The sequence below is a fragment of the Diceros bicornis genome, chromosome 26, assembly GCF_020826845.1.
Source record: "Diceros bicornis minor isolate mBicDic1 chromosome 26, mDicBic1.mat.cur, whole genome shotgun sequence".
Lineage (NCBI taxonomy): Eukaryota > Metazoa > Chordata > Mammalia > Perissodactyla > Rhinocerotidae > Diceros > Diceros bicornis.
This window is the reverse complement of record NC_080765.1, coordinates 29,982,475-29,999,785: the sequence shown is the minus strand read 5'-3', so window position 1 is coordinate 29,999,785 and position 17,311 is coordinate 29,982,475. Positions and strand designations below refer to the sequence as shown.

The following is a 17,311-nucleotide window of genomic DNA, read 5'->3' as shown; positions in this document are numbered from 1 at the left end:
GTTGTTGAACCTACACTGACACATCATTATCACCCGGAATCCACAGTTTACATTAGTGTTCACTATTGATGTTATACATGCTGAGTTTTGACAAATGTATAATGACATGTATCCATCATTATAGTATCACACAGAATAATTTCACTGCCCTTAAAATTCTGCCTGTTCATCCCTTCCCCTTTAACCCCTGACAACCACTGATCTTTTTACTGTCTCCATAATTTTGCCTTTTCTAGAATATCATATAGTTGGAATCATACAATATACAGCCTTTTCAGACTGGCTTCTTTTACTTAGTAATATAAATTTAAGATTCCTGCATTTATTTTCATGGCCTGATAGCTTATTTCTTTTTAGTGTTAAATGATATTCCATTATCTGAATGTACCACAGTGTATTTATTCATTCACCTACTAAAGGACATCTTCGTTGCTTGCGGTTTTTGGCAATTATGAGTAAAGCTGCTATGAACATTGTGTGCTGGTTTTGTGTAGACATGGTTTTCAGTTCACTTGGGTAAATACCAAGGAGAATGGCTGCTGGATTATGTGGTAAGAGTATGTTTAGTTTTGTAAGAAGTTGCCCAGCTGTCTTCCAAAGTGGCTATACAGCTTTGCATTCTCACCCGCAATGAATGAGAATTCCCTTTGCTCCACATCCTCACCAGCATTTGGTGTTGTCAGTGTTTTGGATTTTGGCCATTCTAATAGTTGTGTAGTGGTATCTCATTGTGGTTTTAATTTGCAGTTTGCTAATGACATAATGATGTTGAACATCTTTTCATGTGCTTATTTGCCATCTGTATATGTTCTTTGATAAGGTTTCTGTTCAAGCCTTTTGCCTGGGTTGTTTGTTTTCTTGTTATTGGGTTTTAAGAGTTCTTTGTATATTTTGGACAACAGTGCTTTGTCAGATATGTCTTTTGCAATTTTTTCTCCTAGTCTTTGGCTTGTCTTCTCATTCTTTTGACAGTGTCTTTCACAGAACAGAAGTTTTTAATATTTTTTGTGTGTGTGAGGAAGATCAGCCCTGTGCTAACACCTGCCAATCCTCCTCTTTTTTTTTAGCTCAGGAAGACTGGCCTTGGGCTAACATCCAAGCCCATCTTCCTCCACTTCACATGGGACGCCACCACAGCATGGCTTGCCAAGCGGTGCGTGCCCAGGATCCAAACCGGCGAACCCTGGGCCACCGCAGCTGAGTGCGCACACTTAACCGCTTGCACCACAGGGCCGGCCCCCAGAAGTTTTTAATTTTAATGAAGTCTAGCTTGTCATTTCTTTCATAGATCATGCCTTTAGTGTTGTATCTAAAATGTTATCATCAAACCCAAAGTCATCTAGATTTTTCTCCTATGTTATCTCCTAGGAATTTTATAGTTTTGCATTTTACATTTAAGTCCATGATCCATTTTGAGTTAATTTTCTTGAAGGCTGTAAGGTCTACATCTAGATTTCATTTTTTGCTTGTGGATATCCAGTTGTTCTAAAATCATTTGTTGAAAAATTATAATTCTCCATTGTATTGCCTTTACTCCTTTGTGAAAGATTGGTTGATTATATGTGGACTATTTCTGGGCTTTCTGTTGTGTTCCATTGACCTATTTGTCTATTCTTTCACCAATAGCACCCTTGATTATTGCGGCTTCATGATAAGTCTTGAAGTTGCATAATGTCAGTCTCACAACTTTATTCTTCTCCTTCAATATTATTTTGGCTATTCTGGATCTTTTATGTTTCCATAAAACTTTAGAATCAATTGTCTGTATCAAAAAAAAAATAATAACTTGCTGGGATTTTGATTGGAAGTGCACTGTATCTATAGATCAAGCTGGGAAGAACTCACATCTTGACGATATTGAGTCTTCCTATCCAGGAACATGAACTATCTCTCCGTTTATTTTGTTCTTCTGATCAGAGTTTTGTAACAGTTTTTCTTATATAGATGTTGTACATATTGTGTTAGATTTATACCTAAGTATTTCAATTTTGGGGATCCTAATGTAAATGAATATGTGTTTTCAATTTCAAATTCTACTTGTTCATTAGTGGTATATAAGAAAGCAATTGACGATTGTATATTAATCTTGTATCCTGCAACCTTGCTATAATTGTGAATTAGTTCCAGGAGCTTTTTGTTGATTCTTTCAGATTTTCTACATAGATGATCATGTCATCTGCAAAGAAAGTTTTGTGTCTTCTTTCTCAATCTGTGTATATGTTTTATTTCCTATTCTTGTCGTTGCATTACCTAGGACTTCCACAGAATGATGTCAAAAAGGAGTGGTGAGAGGGGACATTCTTGCTTTGTTCCTGATCTTAGCAGAAAAGATTCTAGTTTCTTATCGTTAAGTGTGATGTTAACTATATGTTTTTGTAGATGTTCTTTATCAAGTTGAGGAAGTTCTCCTCTATTCCTTGTTTGCTGAGAGTTTGTGTGTGTGTGTGTGTGTGTGTGTGTGTGTGTGTGAGGGAGATTAGCCCTGAGCTAACATCCAATGCCAATCCTCCTCTTTTTGCTGAGGAAGATTGGCCCTGGGCTAACATCCGTGCCCCTCTTCCTCTACTTTATATGGGATACTGCCACAGCATGGCTTGACAAGCGATGCCTCGGTCCGCACCCAGGATCTGAACCTGCGAACCCTGGGCTGCCAAAGCAGGGCACACAAACTTAACCACTATGCCACCGGGCTGGCCCCTACTGAGAGATTTTATCATTAATTGACGTTGAATTTTGTCAGATGCTTTTTGTGAATCTATTGATATGATCATGTGATTTTTCTTTATTAGCCTATCGAAGTGGTGGATTACATTAATTGATTTTCAGATGTTGAAACAGCTTCACATACCTGGAATAAATCCCAACTGATTGTGGTATATAAGTCCTTTTTGTATATTATTGGATTCAATTTGCTAATATTTTGTTGAGTAGTTTTGCATTTATGTTCACGAGAGATATTGGTCTTTAATTTCTTTTTCTAGTAATGTCTTTGTCTGGTTTTCGTATAGGGTAGTTCTGGCCTCATAGAAGACGTTAGGAAGTATTCCCTCTGCTTCTATCTTCGCGAAGAGATTGTAGAGAATTGGTATCATGCTTCCTTAAATGTTTGGTAGAATTCACCAGTGAATACATCTGGGCCTTTGTGCTTTCTGTTTTAAAAAGTTATTAATTATTGATTCAATTTCTTAAATAGATATAGGCCTGTTCACATTGTCTATTTCTTCTGGTGTGACTTTTGACAAATTGTATCTTTCAAGGAATTGGTCCATTTCATCTAGGTTATCAAATTTGTGGTCACAGAGTTTTTCATAGTATTCCTTTAGTGTCTTTTTAATATTCATGAGATGTGCAGTAATGTCCCTTCTTTCATTTCTGGTATCAGTAATTTGTGTCTTTTCTTTTTTCTTGGTTAGCCTGGCTAAAGGTTTATCCATTTTATTGATCTTTTCAAAGAATCAGCTTTTGGTTTTATTATTTCTTTTCTTCTGCTTACTTTGGAGGTAATTTCCTCTTCTTTTACTAGTTGCCTAACATGGAAGCATAGACTATTGATTTTAGTTCTTCATTCTTTTCTAATATATATATTCAATGCTGTAAATTTTCCTCTAAACACTTCTTTTACTACATACTACAACATTTGATAAGTTATACTTTCATTTTCATGTAACTCAAAATATTTTTTATTCTCTTGAGATTTCTTCTTTGACCTATGTGTTATTTAGAAGTATGTTGTTTAATTTCCAAATATTTGGGGATTTTTCCAGCTATCTTTTTGTTATTGAGCTATGAGAGTGAAAATTCTTGCCTTGTTCCTATCTTAGAGAAAAAGTATTCCATCTTTTACCATTAAGTGTCATTATTTTTTTTTGTTTTATTTTGTTTTGTTTTTTAAAACCAATTTATTGTAGTATGACTGACATGTAAAAAGCTGTACATATTTAATGTATACAAAAGTATAATGTTAGTGTAGGTTTTTCATAGGTGCACTTTATCAGACTGAGGAAGCTTCCTTCTATTCCCTAGTTTGTTTAGAGGTTTTTATCATGAATGGATAGTGAATTTTGTCAAATGCTTTTTCTGCATCAATTGATGTTATCATGTCATTTTTCTTCTTTAGACTGTTAATATGGTATATTATATTGTTTGATTTTCAAATATTAAAGCAGCTTTGCATTCCCATGATAAACCTCCACTTGGACATGGGTGTATTATTCTTTTTATATATTGCATGGAAGTGATACACATTTCTTTTCTTCTTCTTCTTCTTCTTCTTTTCTTCTTTTTTTTTTTTTGCTGAAGAAGATTCGCCCTGAGCTAACATTTGTCACCAACCTTCCTCTTTTTCTTGAGGAAGATTTTCCCTGAGCTAACATGTGTGCAAAGCTTCCTCTATTTTGTACAACACGGCTGCTTACTAGTGGTGTAGGTCTGCACCCGGGAACCGAACCCAGGCCGCCAATGTGGAGCACACCAAACTTAACCACCAGGCCACAGGGTCAGCCCCACTTCTCTTGTTCTTTTTAAAAAATTTTCATTTTTGATTACTGAATGAAAATGTTGGGTTGATGAAGCATGTTATTAATTAAGAAAGCTATATTAATGAAGCTACATTTAGTCTCAGCAGCCCTGAAAGAAGTATTTTTGAATAAATTAGCAACATCATGGTACAAGAGTTCATACAAATTTGAAATATCACAGGGGAAGGAAGCAGCAGCGTGGAAAGATTTTGACTGAATGTGAAACCCAAATGCTAAAGGATCCCTGTAAAAGAAAAGGAGGTGAAGGAAATTCATGTTTTGGAGGAATTTTTTTAAAAAATTAGGTGTCATTCTTTGTTTTTAAAGTAATCTATTTTTAAATAATTTCAAACTTACATACAAGTTGCCAGAACTGTACAGAGAACTCCCATATCCCCATTCACCCACATTCCCCAATGATTAATATTTCACAGCATTTGTGGAGCACCTTTTAATGCTTCTAGAATAGCATCTACAACCAGTACTAACAATTGATTCCCTAACTGCACTTGCGTTATATGCCAGGCATTATGTGAGCCACTTTACTTATCTCACTTAGTGTTCACAGTCACTCTCCAAGGTCTCCATTGTTACCCATGCATCGCAGGTGATACTATGAGGCTTAAAAAAGTTCTGTAAACATGCCGAGGTTTCAGGCTAAGTAGAGCTTTCAGATCAGATCCAACTCCAAAGCCTATGCTTGTTCCAATATCCATACCATAGGCACAGTTCTATGTTCAGAGAATTAACAGGTCCGTGTAGCTAACATCTACTTTGTGGCCTGACCCCTCCCTCACCCCATGTTTTCTATTTCAGGACCCCTCTTTTTACTGAATGCTGAGGAAATCGCGGAGGAAATAGGGAATATGTGGAGGACGATATATAAATTGACCAAGACCTTAGCTGACGTGCCTGCACCCCGGCGCTTAGCAGAGAATGTGAAAGTCAAGATTGATAAGTTCAAGCAGCACATCCCTATCCTCAACGTTTCCTGCAACCCAGGAATGAAAGACCGGCACTGGCAGCAGGTCTCTGTCACTGCCCACCCCTTGCCAGCTGATCTCGTACCTGGCAGCCCTTGGGAAGGCAGGAAACATTACTGGGTCAAGCTTCTCCTTTCTGAAAGGAGAATCTACTTGAGGCCAAGGGGCTAGTAATGGGAGGGATAGCCTTTTGAAGGAAGGGAACAGGTGGGATAAAGGTTGACCCTTTTCTTTGGGGACCCCATTGCTGGTAGTTGAGTATTGTTCCAGCCAGTGGCCACAAAGACTCTCCCAGTCTGCTTCCCTAAGCGAATGGCTGCTCAGGGTCCTACGGGGGGATAAGGATGCTGAATTACGGTGGGAGGGGCCTTGATTTGTTCCTTGACCTACAACACACAAAAGCAAAAGTCACATCTTCCCCTGGGGGCTATTGGCAATGCCAGATGATTCTTGCTTGGGCTGACTGTGGTCTGGAGTCTCATCCTTCAACAGGCTTGTTTAGAAATAATTTTGCACACTTCTTTCAGCCCTTAGAGTCTATAAATGAGAATAATAAATATTCTCCCTAAAAATCATTGGGATTTTTACAAGCAACCTTACTGTGTTTCTAAAATAATCATCACATTCAAGGGCTAGCAGCACCCTTGAAACATCCTCTACCAGGGAGTTGCTCTGTGTGGAGGTGGAGATGAGACTGGCTCTCCAGAGGCAGATTCCTCTCTGACTTGGCCTAGAATTCCCTCTCTTGGAACCATGCACAAGATTGAGAACATTGTCTCTGGAAAGACCCAATCTGAGAGCACACCCATTACCTTCCAGAGAATGGAGCCCAAGCCCATTGGCTACAAGCATTTTGATCTCCCCAGGAAGACAAAGATCTTGGTAGATGAGAGATTCAAGGATTTTCTGTAGAGGGGAACTGCTTTTGATTTCCCACAAAGCCTTGAAACTCAAGACCTAAGCAAAGGGTGTAAAGAAGGGGTCATCTGAGTAGACTTCTGGTCTTGAGCTGACCTAGCAGAGGAATCTGCACAGGGATGGCTGCCCTCACTTGGTGATCATAGGGTGCCTCTCCCTATGGACTGAGCCTGACTAGAACTGTGACCCATTTGTAGGGTTAGGGAGGTTGGGTAGACAGGTGGCCTCTGGTAGTGCTAGGTGTCTCCATGAGATGGCACTATAGAAAGTGCCCTCATCAATGGCGTTTAAACCACACTCCAGGGGGGGCTCGGAAAGCCATCCCCTGTCTGGAGCTTCTATGATGACGCTGTTCTCCCACATGGGCACTTGAAAAATCTCAACCATCCAAGACCTTTGTAATTCTCATTTATAGACCACTTAGATGGACAGATTGGGAAAAAAATGTTCCTTGGAATTAAAATAACACCAATAATAGCTAAAACATATTGAGTACTAACTGTGTACTGGGTACTGTGTTGTGTAATTTATGTGGATTCTCTCATTTCATCCTTCTAACAACCCTTTGAAGTAGGGACTATTATTATCTCCATTTCACAGATAAGAAAAGTGAGGTTTAGTGAGATGAAGTAAATTGTCATGTGGCTAGTAAGTGGTTGGGCAGGGAGTTGGAATCTAGGTCTGTTTGACTCAGCCTAGATGGGCGGAAAGGGGGCAAGAAATATCAGGTCAGAAGAAGGGAGTGGACAGTAGGGGGCAGTAAACGATAAGTGAGAGTGGATTGCAGCCCCAGGAGGGTAGCTCCTGAGTATTGAGCCCCGAAAGTGGAAGCCCGATATCCTGAACAGTCAAAGGTGAGCTCGGAAAGGACAAAGGCCACAGATGCACTCAGGGCTGCCCCCACTCAGAGCCCATTCCTGCCTGCATTGCAGGTCAGACACCACAAGCCACCCCAGTGACAGCTCCAAGCCTCAGAAAGCCATTCTCTGTCCTAATGCCTGGCTCAGGAGATCCATTTGCGTGGATTCTGGCTCTGGCTGGGGGTTCTGAAGGCTAAACCGCCTGCAGCTCTCAAGGCTACAAGATGGATCTTCTGCGGTCATAGGGTGGCTGTGCTGCCGTTTCTGACCATTTCCCAGAACTTAAGCGGGAAAGACTAGTCCTTATGTTTGCAGCACAGACTTGACTGATATCAGCAAAGGGGTTGCTACTGTGGTTTAAGACAAGATGAAACAAGATAGCGTGGACCTTAGAAAGAGACTGCACTGATGTGTACCAAAGCTGGCCCCCAGGACAGCACTGCCCAATAGAAATATAATACGAGCCTTATGTGTAATTTTAAAGTTTCTAGTAGCCACATTTAAAAAAGTACAAACAGGTGAAATAAATTTTATGAATATATTTTATTTAACCAAACATATTCAGAATATTATCATTTCAATAGATATTCAATATAAAAATGTTAATGTGATCTCTCACATTACATTTTTCATACTAAGTCTTTGAAATATGGTGTGCTTTTATACTTAACAGCACATCTCAGTTTGAACTAGTAGCATTTCAAGTTTTCAATAGCCACAAGGGGCTAGCTCCATACTGGACAGCATAGCTCTAGGCTCTTAGAATTAGAAAACCAGGTGCTTTGTTAATCTCTAAAATTAACAAAAGCAATTCAAAAAATAAACTACCAATCTCTGAGTCTTTCCTATGGGCCAAGTACTATGCCAAGTGCTTTACACAGTTATGTCATTTAACCCCAGAGACAGTCAGTGTGTTGTTCTAAGCCATTCTTTTAGGTATTAGAGAATAAATGAGAGGCCAGGACCACCAGGAACAGTTGTGCAGATTGGGCACTGCACAACTCTAGGGAATGCTATTTTTGTGCACTATAGTGTGAATTGTGCTTTCTAGAGTTATGCAGTGTGTAACCTGCACATCTGTACATAGAAGACCTGTGAGAGACACTAGAGTGTGGTGGATAAGAGCTTTGCAGTCAGAATTGGATCTAAGTGCCAATTCTGCCATTTATTAGCTGGGTGGTCTTGGACGAGGTAGTTAATTTCTTTGTCTCAGTTTCCTTATATGTAAAACGGGAATAATAATACATTAGTATGTTCCTCATCATGTTGGGAGAATGAAATAAGTACATAAAGCTCTTAAAACAGTGCCTACTACATAGTAAGCCCTCAATAAATGTTAATTACTTTTGTTATTTCCATTACCTTAGTGGTCCTCCATGTGTCCTCAGAACCCAGATTGGAAGCCATTTGAATTAGCTGGTTCACTCATGCTTTCACTCCATAAATACTTGTGGATGCCTACTAAATGCCAGACCCTGGGGGCACAGGGCTGAATAAGACAAAACTTGATGTGACTCTCATGTCCCTTCCTGCTCTGACATTCTTTATCCTCCTGGGGCTGGACAGAGACAAAATTGGGCAGTAGGTGAGGTTTTTCACAGTCTCGTTCCCCTTCAGTCCTCATTCTCGTCTTGAGTACGTGTAACCCTCATACTTCCCAGATCTCTCAGTCGCTGAGAAAAGTGTTCAAAAGCCATCAGAGACTTTAAGACCTTTCTTAGGGATATTTTCACTTAAAAGATAAGGTTGGGATAGTTTTTACACCACAGGAATGGGCACAACAGATGCTAACATTTCCAACAAGTGAGCACACTGGGATGGAAAGGAAGATGTTTGGACGGGAGCCCTTCCTGCTTCCCAGCATCCTCAGATCACAGAATTTGGGGGTCTGTCTGGCACATATACTCATGACTTCCTCCTTTTACTCAGCAAACACTTACGGCAGCTTCTGTCATGGACCAGGCTTTGCACTAGGCCCTGGGAGCACAAAAACAAACCAGATCCAATCCCAGCCCCCAAGGTGCTCACAGGTTTGCACGATACCAAGTGCTGGTGGTAGACAGAGCCCCAGTAAACCAGATGTAATGGAGTGTGAGCCCCAGGCTGCCTCCCCAGTTCCTTAGACCTGCACTGTCCAATTCAATAGCCACTAGCTGTACACAGCTATATAAATGTAAATTAAGTAAAATTAAATAAAAATTAAATTCCTCAGTCTCAGTAGCCACATTTCCAGGGCTCAAGAGCTGCGTGTGACTAGTGGCTACTGTACAGGACGGCGCAGAATAGAATGTTTCCATCATCACGGAAAGTCTCCTGGCTAGTGCTACCTTGGACGATACATACTTGTTTTCCTCTTTTCTTTGCAGATCAGTGAGATTGTTGGCTGTGAAATAAAGCCCACCGAAACGACTTGCCTCTCAAATATGCTGGAATTTGGATTCGGCAAATTCATTGACAAGTAAGGCTCCTCCCTTCCTTCAGTAAGTTTTGTGGTCAGAGTGTCTGTAAGTTCCCACAAGGATATGACTGGCTTCATATCAGGCTGTGTCTCCTGTTTCAGGATAACTTGAGTTTTTAGGAACCTCCACTTCGGGTGACTAGCTGCTGGTGAAGCTTTCATTTCCAGCTGCAGAGCTGATGATGAATTATGACTCGAAAATTGAGTCACAGACTTTATTTCAAAGGGAAATTACAAAAAAAAAAAATTCTTGGCACCTGAGGTTCAAGCCCAGGTCTCAGTGACTTTGGGCAAAACCATTTAACCTTTCTGGGCCTCAGTTTCCTCTTCTTTAAACAAACAAATCAACAACAAGCAGGAGTGGCTCTCTGAGGTCTAAAAGTCCATGAAATGTGGTCAAATGAGAGTTATCTTCGCTTTTTCTCTCTCCATTTTCAAATACCCCTGGAGTTTGTGCATGAGAATTTGTATTATTTGAATTTCTATTTTTAGGACCAGAGATTCTCGGGACCCTTTTTCTTTTCTCACACTTCCTTCAGGGTGAGGGATGGAGAGATGTTGTGTTGCCAGGACAGGAGACCCTGTTAGGCACCTGGGTTAGGGTCTAACTTGACCTGTGTGTTCTCAGAGTGTGGTGGAGACAGCTGTATCAGCATCACCTGGGTTCTTGTTAGACATACACATTCTCAGGCCCCACCCCAATCTGCTGACTTTAAATTCTGGGAGTGGACCCTGCTGTCTGTATTTTAACAAATCCTCCAGGTCATTGCTGTCCACTGCAGGAGCCACTAGCCATGTGTGGTATTGAGCCCTTGAAATGTAGCGATTCTGAGTTAGATGTGCTGGAAGTGTAAAATATAGGCTGGATTTCAAAGGCTTATTAAGAAAAAAAAAAGCAAAATATCTAATAAATTTTAACCTTGGTTATATGTTGAAATGATATTTTGGATATATTGCATTAAATAAAATTATTAAAATTAATGTCATCCATTTCTTTTTACTTTTTAAAAATAAGACTACTAGAAACTTTAAAATGACATATTGGCTCATGATATATTTTGAATGGACAGTGGTGCTCCGGGCAACTCTGATGCGTGCTGAAGTGTGAGAACCCCTTCTCCATACTGTGGCAGAACAGTTCTAATGTAAGGTGCTTCCAGGCCCCCAAATCTCTCTGCCACCTGAATGCTCTGATGCCCCCCAAGACTGCCCTTCTTGTCCCTCTTTAAGGAACAGGCCTAGAGACGCATGCATTTTTACGGGGTCTAGGTTATTTTATTAAAGGGCCTCATTTTCCCCCAGTAAAATGTTTCCAGGAAACACCAACTGTTGAACACTTATGCTGCACCAAGCATTTTATATACATTAACCAACTCATCCATCACAACAACCTGATGTTCTAGCTAGTTTTATTATTTGCATTTTACAGATGAGGAAATAAATTGATTAGAGAGATTAAGTAACTAGCCAGAGGTCACAGCTAGTAACTGAAAGAACTAAGACCTGAGCCCAGGCTGACTGACTTCAGAACCTTAACCATCATTACCCTTTACCACCTAAAAAATAAACCCATCTAAGGAGACAGAGACTGAGGAGACACACAGTGACTCTGCCACTCTCCATGCCAACGTGCTCAACTATCACAAGTCCAGAAGTGGTGATGCCTTGGCCAAGTTGTTTACCTCTGTGTGCCTCAGTCTCTGTATCTGTAAAATGAGAAGAATAGGAGTGGCTAGGTGAATAGAGTTATTGTGAGAATTATGAGATGAGACACATAACCTGGACTGATTTGACGTCTACGTTTTCAGCCACTACCTATTGGTACAGTGTTATGTTCCTGATATCTCAGGATATCAGGATATCCTGATATCCTGTTCCTGATATCAGCCCGCAGTGAAGGCAGCTTTATCACAGCCCACAGTTAATGAGCTCCTCTAGCACATTTGGGTAAGGTCAACTCTTGATATACTTCACAGACTCCCAAGCTGATTAATCCGTCCCCTGTGCAATTATTTGTATAATTATAAGTCATAAGGCACGTTGCAAGCATTTTATCTTATTTAATTATACCAACAACCTCTGATAGGGGCAGATGGGGACCTAAGGCCTGTCAAGTGACTTAACTCGGCCACACAGCCAGCCTCCTTGTCTTATACTCACCTGGGTTGGCACCTGCCCTTATTAATTATTCCCTATATGCACACTCATTTTGGTTGTCTCCCAAGAAGGCCACATTTAGGATGGTGACTATGCTGCTGATGTCTTGATCAGTCATTCTTTGGCATTATCTGTACCTCGCCTGCCTCCCTGCATGAGGCTAAATGAGGGTTTTCAGCTCTGTTTAATTGGCCCTATTTGGCTGACCACATGTGAACAATTCTGCTGCTCCTTCTGACAAAGAGAGAGGAGAAGGCACGTAGTGGAGGAGGAAGAAACCAGATTAGGAGTCAGAGGAACTGGTGTCTAGACCTGGTTCCGGCACCGCCAGCTGTGTGTGTGGCTTTGGACACGTCATTGCTTCCTCTGGGCTTCAGTTTCCTCACTAACAAGTAAAGACCAGATGGTCTCTTCCCTAGTCGAGGAGGCAGGGAAAGATGTCTAAGTTTTCAGCCACTACCTATTGGTACAGTGTTATGTTCCTGATATCTCAGGATATCAGGATATCCTGATATCCTGTTCCTGCCTCTCTGCTGAGGCAGAGAGAATAACCCCTCCTTCTCCTTCCATGAACTCTGCTTCCCAATTCTTTGCCCACACCTGGGTTTAGGACCCAGATCTCCATGTGGAAACAAGAAGAAAGGAATTTATCTTCCCCTTCTCTCCCTCCCTCCCGCTTTCTATGGAACAGAGAGGCTGTCAATGGGTGGACCAGTGTATCAGGAAAATAGCAGGTGTTTTTTTTTTAAAAAAAGAGTAGGGACAGGAAGTGGAGCAAAAGCCATCACATAAATTAACAGAAGTTCTAAGATCTGAATAAGAAATCAGAATAATAGTTCTGGAGTAAATAAAGTGTTAAAGAAAATGGAAAGATGAGGTCTTGTTTTAATGACCTTAAAACAGTGGTTATCAACTGGGGATGATTTTCCACCCCAGGGGACATTTGGCAACATCTGGAGACATTTTTGGTTGCCGCAACTGGCAAGGGGTGAGGGTGGGGGGAGTCTGCTACTGGCATCTAGTGAGTAGAGACCAGGGATGCTGCTACACCTCCTACAATGCACAGGACAGCCCTCCACAACAAAGAATTATCCACCCTGTATTACTTTGCTAGGGCTGCTATAACAAATACCACAGACTAGGTGGTATTTATTGTCTCACAATTCTGGAGGCTTGAAGTCTAAGATCAAGGTGTTGGTAGGGTTGGTTTCTTCTGAGGCCTCTCTCCTTGGCTTGCAGACAGTAGACTTCTCCCTGTGTCTTCACATGGTCTTCACTCTGTAAACATGTTAGTAAAATTAAGGACTTTTTGCATTACTCTTAAGGCTAAGCTGAAATTCTTGCTTTGACATGTTTTCACTGCCTCCTCCTGTTGAGTTGCTGTTGCTGTGTTCTCTCTTTAGACTGGAGCCCATTGGTGCAACCGCCAGTAAGGAATATTCTCTGGAGAAAAACTTGGAGAAAATGAAGTTAGACTGGGTTAACACAACGTTCAGCTTCGTGAAGTACAGGGACACTGTGAGTCTCAGTCCAATCTTTCAGACCCCTGAGAGCAGCAGCTTATCATGTAGTGGGTTACAGAAGAGATGCATTCAGGATTGCAACAGAACTCACAGAGGAAGGATCCTTAGCATCTTTTTTTTTAATTTATTTTTATTGAGATATAATTGACGTATAACACTGTGTAAGTTTAAGGTGTATAGCGTCTTGATTTGATACATTTACATGTTGCAATATGATTACCACCATAGTGTTAGCTAACACCTCTATCACATAATTATCATTTCTTTTTTGTGATGGGCGCAATTAAGATCTAGCCTCTCAGCAGCTTTGAAGTTTTTAATACAGTATTGTTGTCTGTAATCACTATGCTCTGCATTAGTGTCTGCCTTCCCATGCTAGTCACCCTTCCTCCCAGACACCACTGGAGCGACACACTGTCAAATGAGAAACGCCTTTTGATTCAGAGCAACAAGCTTTCTCAGTGCAAAGGAGCTGAGCAAGCCTCCTGAATTGGCATTTCCCACAGAGGCCTCCCCAGGTCCCTCAGAAGCATATCAGGGGTAGATAATGTTTAGCACTTCTCAAAAAAAAATCCCAATTGATTCCTCCTGACTCCTCCACCTGCAGAATGCCTGGGCATCTGTATTTTTAAGGCATCCCTGATTTTGCTAATGTGTGGTGCAGATTGAGAACTAAAACCCTAAAGGATCCCATACTTCACCCTCCTCCAAGCTGCATGTGCTTCTCTCTCCTTTCAGTTTCAATGGTCATGAAGCCTTGATTTCACTGGATAAGAGCTATTCATGAGCCAATGGGAGGGAACAGAGCTGGAGCCTTTCCCAGGAAGACCAGGCCACTGCAGTGCCCAGCAGCTTGGTGTTACACCAGCTGATTGGATTAGATCCTGCTAGAGGCTGTTGAGCTGTGATGAGGAGTGAAGCCAGGGGACCTGGGAGCAGCTCAATTACACGTGGCCAATCTTCAGAGTTTTTGACTGAAGTAGCTATAGACAGGCATCAACAGCAAAATGGGAATCAAGGTCCCACTTGATTAAGAGCTGTGCACAGTGCACAGCTAGTGGTGAAAGGTAGAAGAGAGAATATATCCTAACCCCAGTCTAACCACCCAGATGTAGGCTTGAAGGAATTGAAAACACAGTGAGAAAGACCAGACTTGCTGCAGGGGGCAGACCCTTATCAGCTTGCTTGCCACAGTGACCGGAAAGGAAAAGTGCCATCCACAGAGGCTGACCTTTAAGGCACAGGAACCTTAACTACTAGTAAAATCTGGCCCAGTAAATGTATAGGCAGAGGGTCCCAAACTTGCTTGGTTCATGACACCATCTGTGTCTAAGTACTTTTTTCCTGGTTCCCTTCCCTAGACCAAAAGAAATATCTCATAGCTTTGTTTATGAAGTAATGAGGTTCAAACAACTTAATAAATATTTATGTCTCTGTCAACTAAACAACTGTTTGAAAAAAATACATATAAATTGAAAGAAAAAACATGTGTATCTCATTTTTAAATAGCCACAATTATTTGCTATGAGTTTGCTGCAGTGCTCTGGGTCACCTCAGCACACAGTTTCAGAATCATGGGTCTGGGCCTAACCAGTCAGATTAGTAGCTGATTCTACGTGAGGGAGAGCAAGGAAAGCAAGTGGACAGGGAAGTAGGAACATAGGGAAAGGGGAGAACTCTTCCTCCCCCAACAGACACTAGTTGCAGGTCTGGGCTTGCACTATATTCGATTTCTGCAAAGGAAGTGGAAAATACATGTCTTTAAGAACACTTTCAAGGATGAAAATAGAAATTCCATCTTTTGCAGACTTGGATTCTTGTCTCACTGGGGTAGAGATCTGAGCTGTGAGGCCTTTGGGGATCAGCATGAAAAGCGGGTGTCTCGTGATTTTGACAGTGTGGGGCATCTTTATTTGCAGGATACAAGCATCCTGTGTGCAGTTGATGACATTCAACTGCTACTGGATGATCACGTGATAAAGACCCAGACCATGTGTGGCTCCCCATTCATCAAACCAATAGAGGCGGAATGCCGGGTAAGAGGAAGTGAGATTGGGTGTTTTGTGATGTCCTATTAGCTCTGGGTTTCTTGGAGGAGGGAGAAGATTTTTAAGTTCGTTTAATGAAGAAACTCGCTTTCTCCTGATTGGAAAAAAAAGCAACACAAGACTGAAAGCAATAACCATCCAAGTAAGCGTATGGCATGCTGAGACTTTGCAGCAGTCTTCCAGAAGAGGAGATGATTTGAATGCACCAAATAAAAATACATTTGGAAAGTATCTCATGGGCTATAGTAATCTAGAATATAAACTATACGGAGTAGGGATTTGGCCTCCTTTCCTCATTGTTTGTAGAAGCGGCATAGACTAACGGCACAAACTCTGCAGCCAGACTGCCTGGGTTCAAATTTTGGTTCTGCCCCTTATTAGTTAATGTTGGACAAGTTACTTAAACTGTTGTGTCTCAATTTCTGCATGTATTGAGTTTTGTAATAATATCTCCCTTGTAAGTCTGTTGTATTAAATTGGTTTCACATACATACCAGCACTCAGATCATCCCTTGTCACAGAGTAAGCATTATAACTATTTATTATTATTATTATGATTCCCCTAGAATGTAAGCTCCATGAGGGCAAGGACTCTTGTTTTTTTCTTTCATTACTATATCCACGTATATATCCTAGATCAGTGACTAGAACACAGGGAGCACTCAATAAGTATTTGTTGAACAAGTGAGTGAGCGAATAAATGAATGAATCCATCAGTGGGCCTGTGATGCAGAGTGGCAGATTAATGATTCAAATATGAAATGCTAAATTTGCAGAAGTGGGAAGAAAAGCTAGTTCGTGTGCAGGAAATTTTGGATGCCTGGTTGAAATGCCAAGCCACCTGGCTGTACCTGGAACCAATCTTCAGTTCAGAGGACATCATAGCCCAGATGCCAGAAGAGGGCAAGAAATTTGCCAACGTTGATAGTTACTGGAAATCACTCATGTCCCAAGCGGTAAGGTTTTACTCCTTAGCACATCTAGCCATCAGGAACGTAGGATGCCATACAGATGTTCCTCGTTGTGCAGCGTAGCCATGTCCCTTGAAACTTGTAAGTAAACTAGATTTTTGCAAATTTCATATTTTAATATATTTTTTCTAATTTTAAAAGTTATTGTTATTAAAAATCCAAACACAGAAACGTAATATAGAAAGTGGAGGCCTGTTGAAATCCCACCTCCTTAGAGATAGCTATTAGCAGTTTGTAGAATTTAGCTGTCATTCCTAATGAAGTAGAAGACTTTTCTATACATTACAGGATGATGCAATAAAACATTTGTAGATTGAGAATCCTTTTAGAATTCCAATAATTATCCATATTCAATTACTCAGTTATTTAACAAATGTTTATTCAATACCTACGATGACCCAGACGTTGTGTTAGGAGTCAGAAAATACTGGAAGATGTCTAGAATATGATTTCTACCTTCACAGAATTCACTGTCTTATGAGGAGACAGGCTTAGATAAATATAAGCTTAATAGAAGTATATGCAAACAGTTTCTAGAATGCAGAAGAGTGACTTAGTTGCCTGGGAGTGTCAAGGAAGGCCTCCAAAGGGGGTGGCATTGGAAACAAGCCTCGAAGAGTGAGTTTGCTGGATGGACATGGCAACCAGGGGCATCTCTTAAGAGGTGATATCTTTTTCCTTTTTGAAGTCTAATGTGCTCAAATTGGGGTGCACTTACAAAGAATTTGTCTCAAGGGTATTTATCTGCCCTGGTTGTTTGCAGGAATGAGATAAGTGGGAATTTATTTTGCCCAGCCAGTGGAACCAGTTTTCATGATATCCTGCTTCCTCAGACTTCTTATTAGTTAAGATTCTTTGGTTGCAAGTAACAGAAAC

General features: G+C 40.9%; 1 protein-coding gene across 1 annotated transcript in view; it reads left to right on the top strand.

Annotated features, from left to right (window-relative positions):
* Positions 1–17,311, top strand: part of DNAH3 (dynein axonemal heavy chain 3) — a 167,446-nt gene that overhangs the window by 43,544 nt on the left and 106,591 nt on the right. The window contains 5 exon segments of the mRNA XM_058569907.1: positions 5,334–5,545; positions 9,645–9,736; positions 13,297–13,411; positions 15,336–15,452; positions 16,241–16,420. Coding sequence (XP_058425890.1) covers positions 5,334–5,545; positions 9,645–9,736; positions 13,297–13,411; positions 15,336–15,452; positions 16,241–16,420 — 716 coding nt within the window.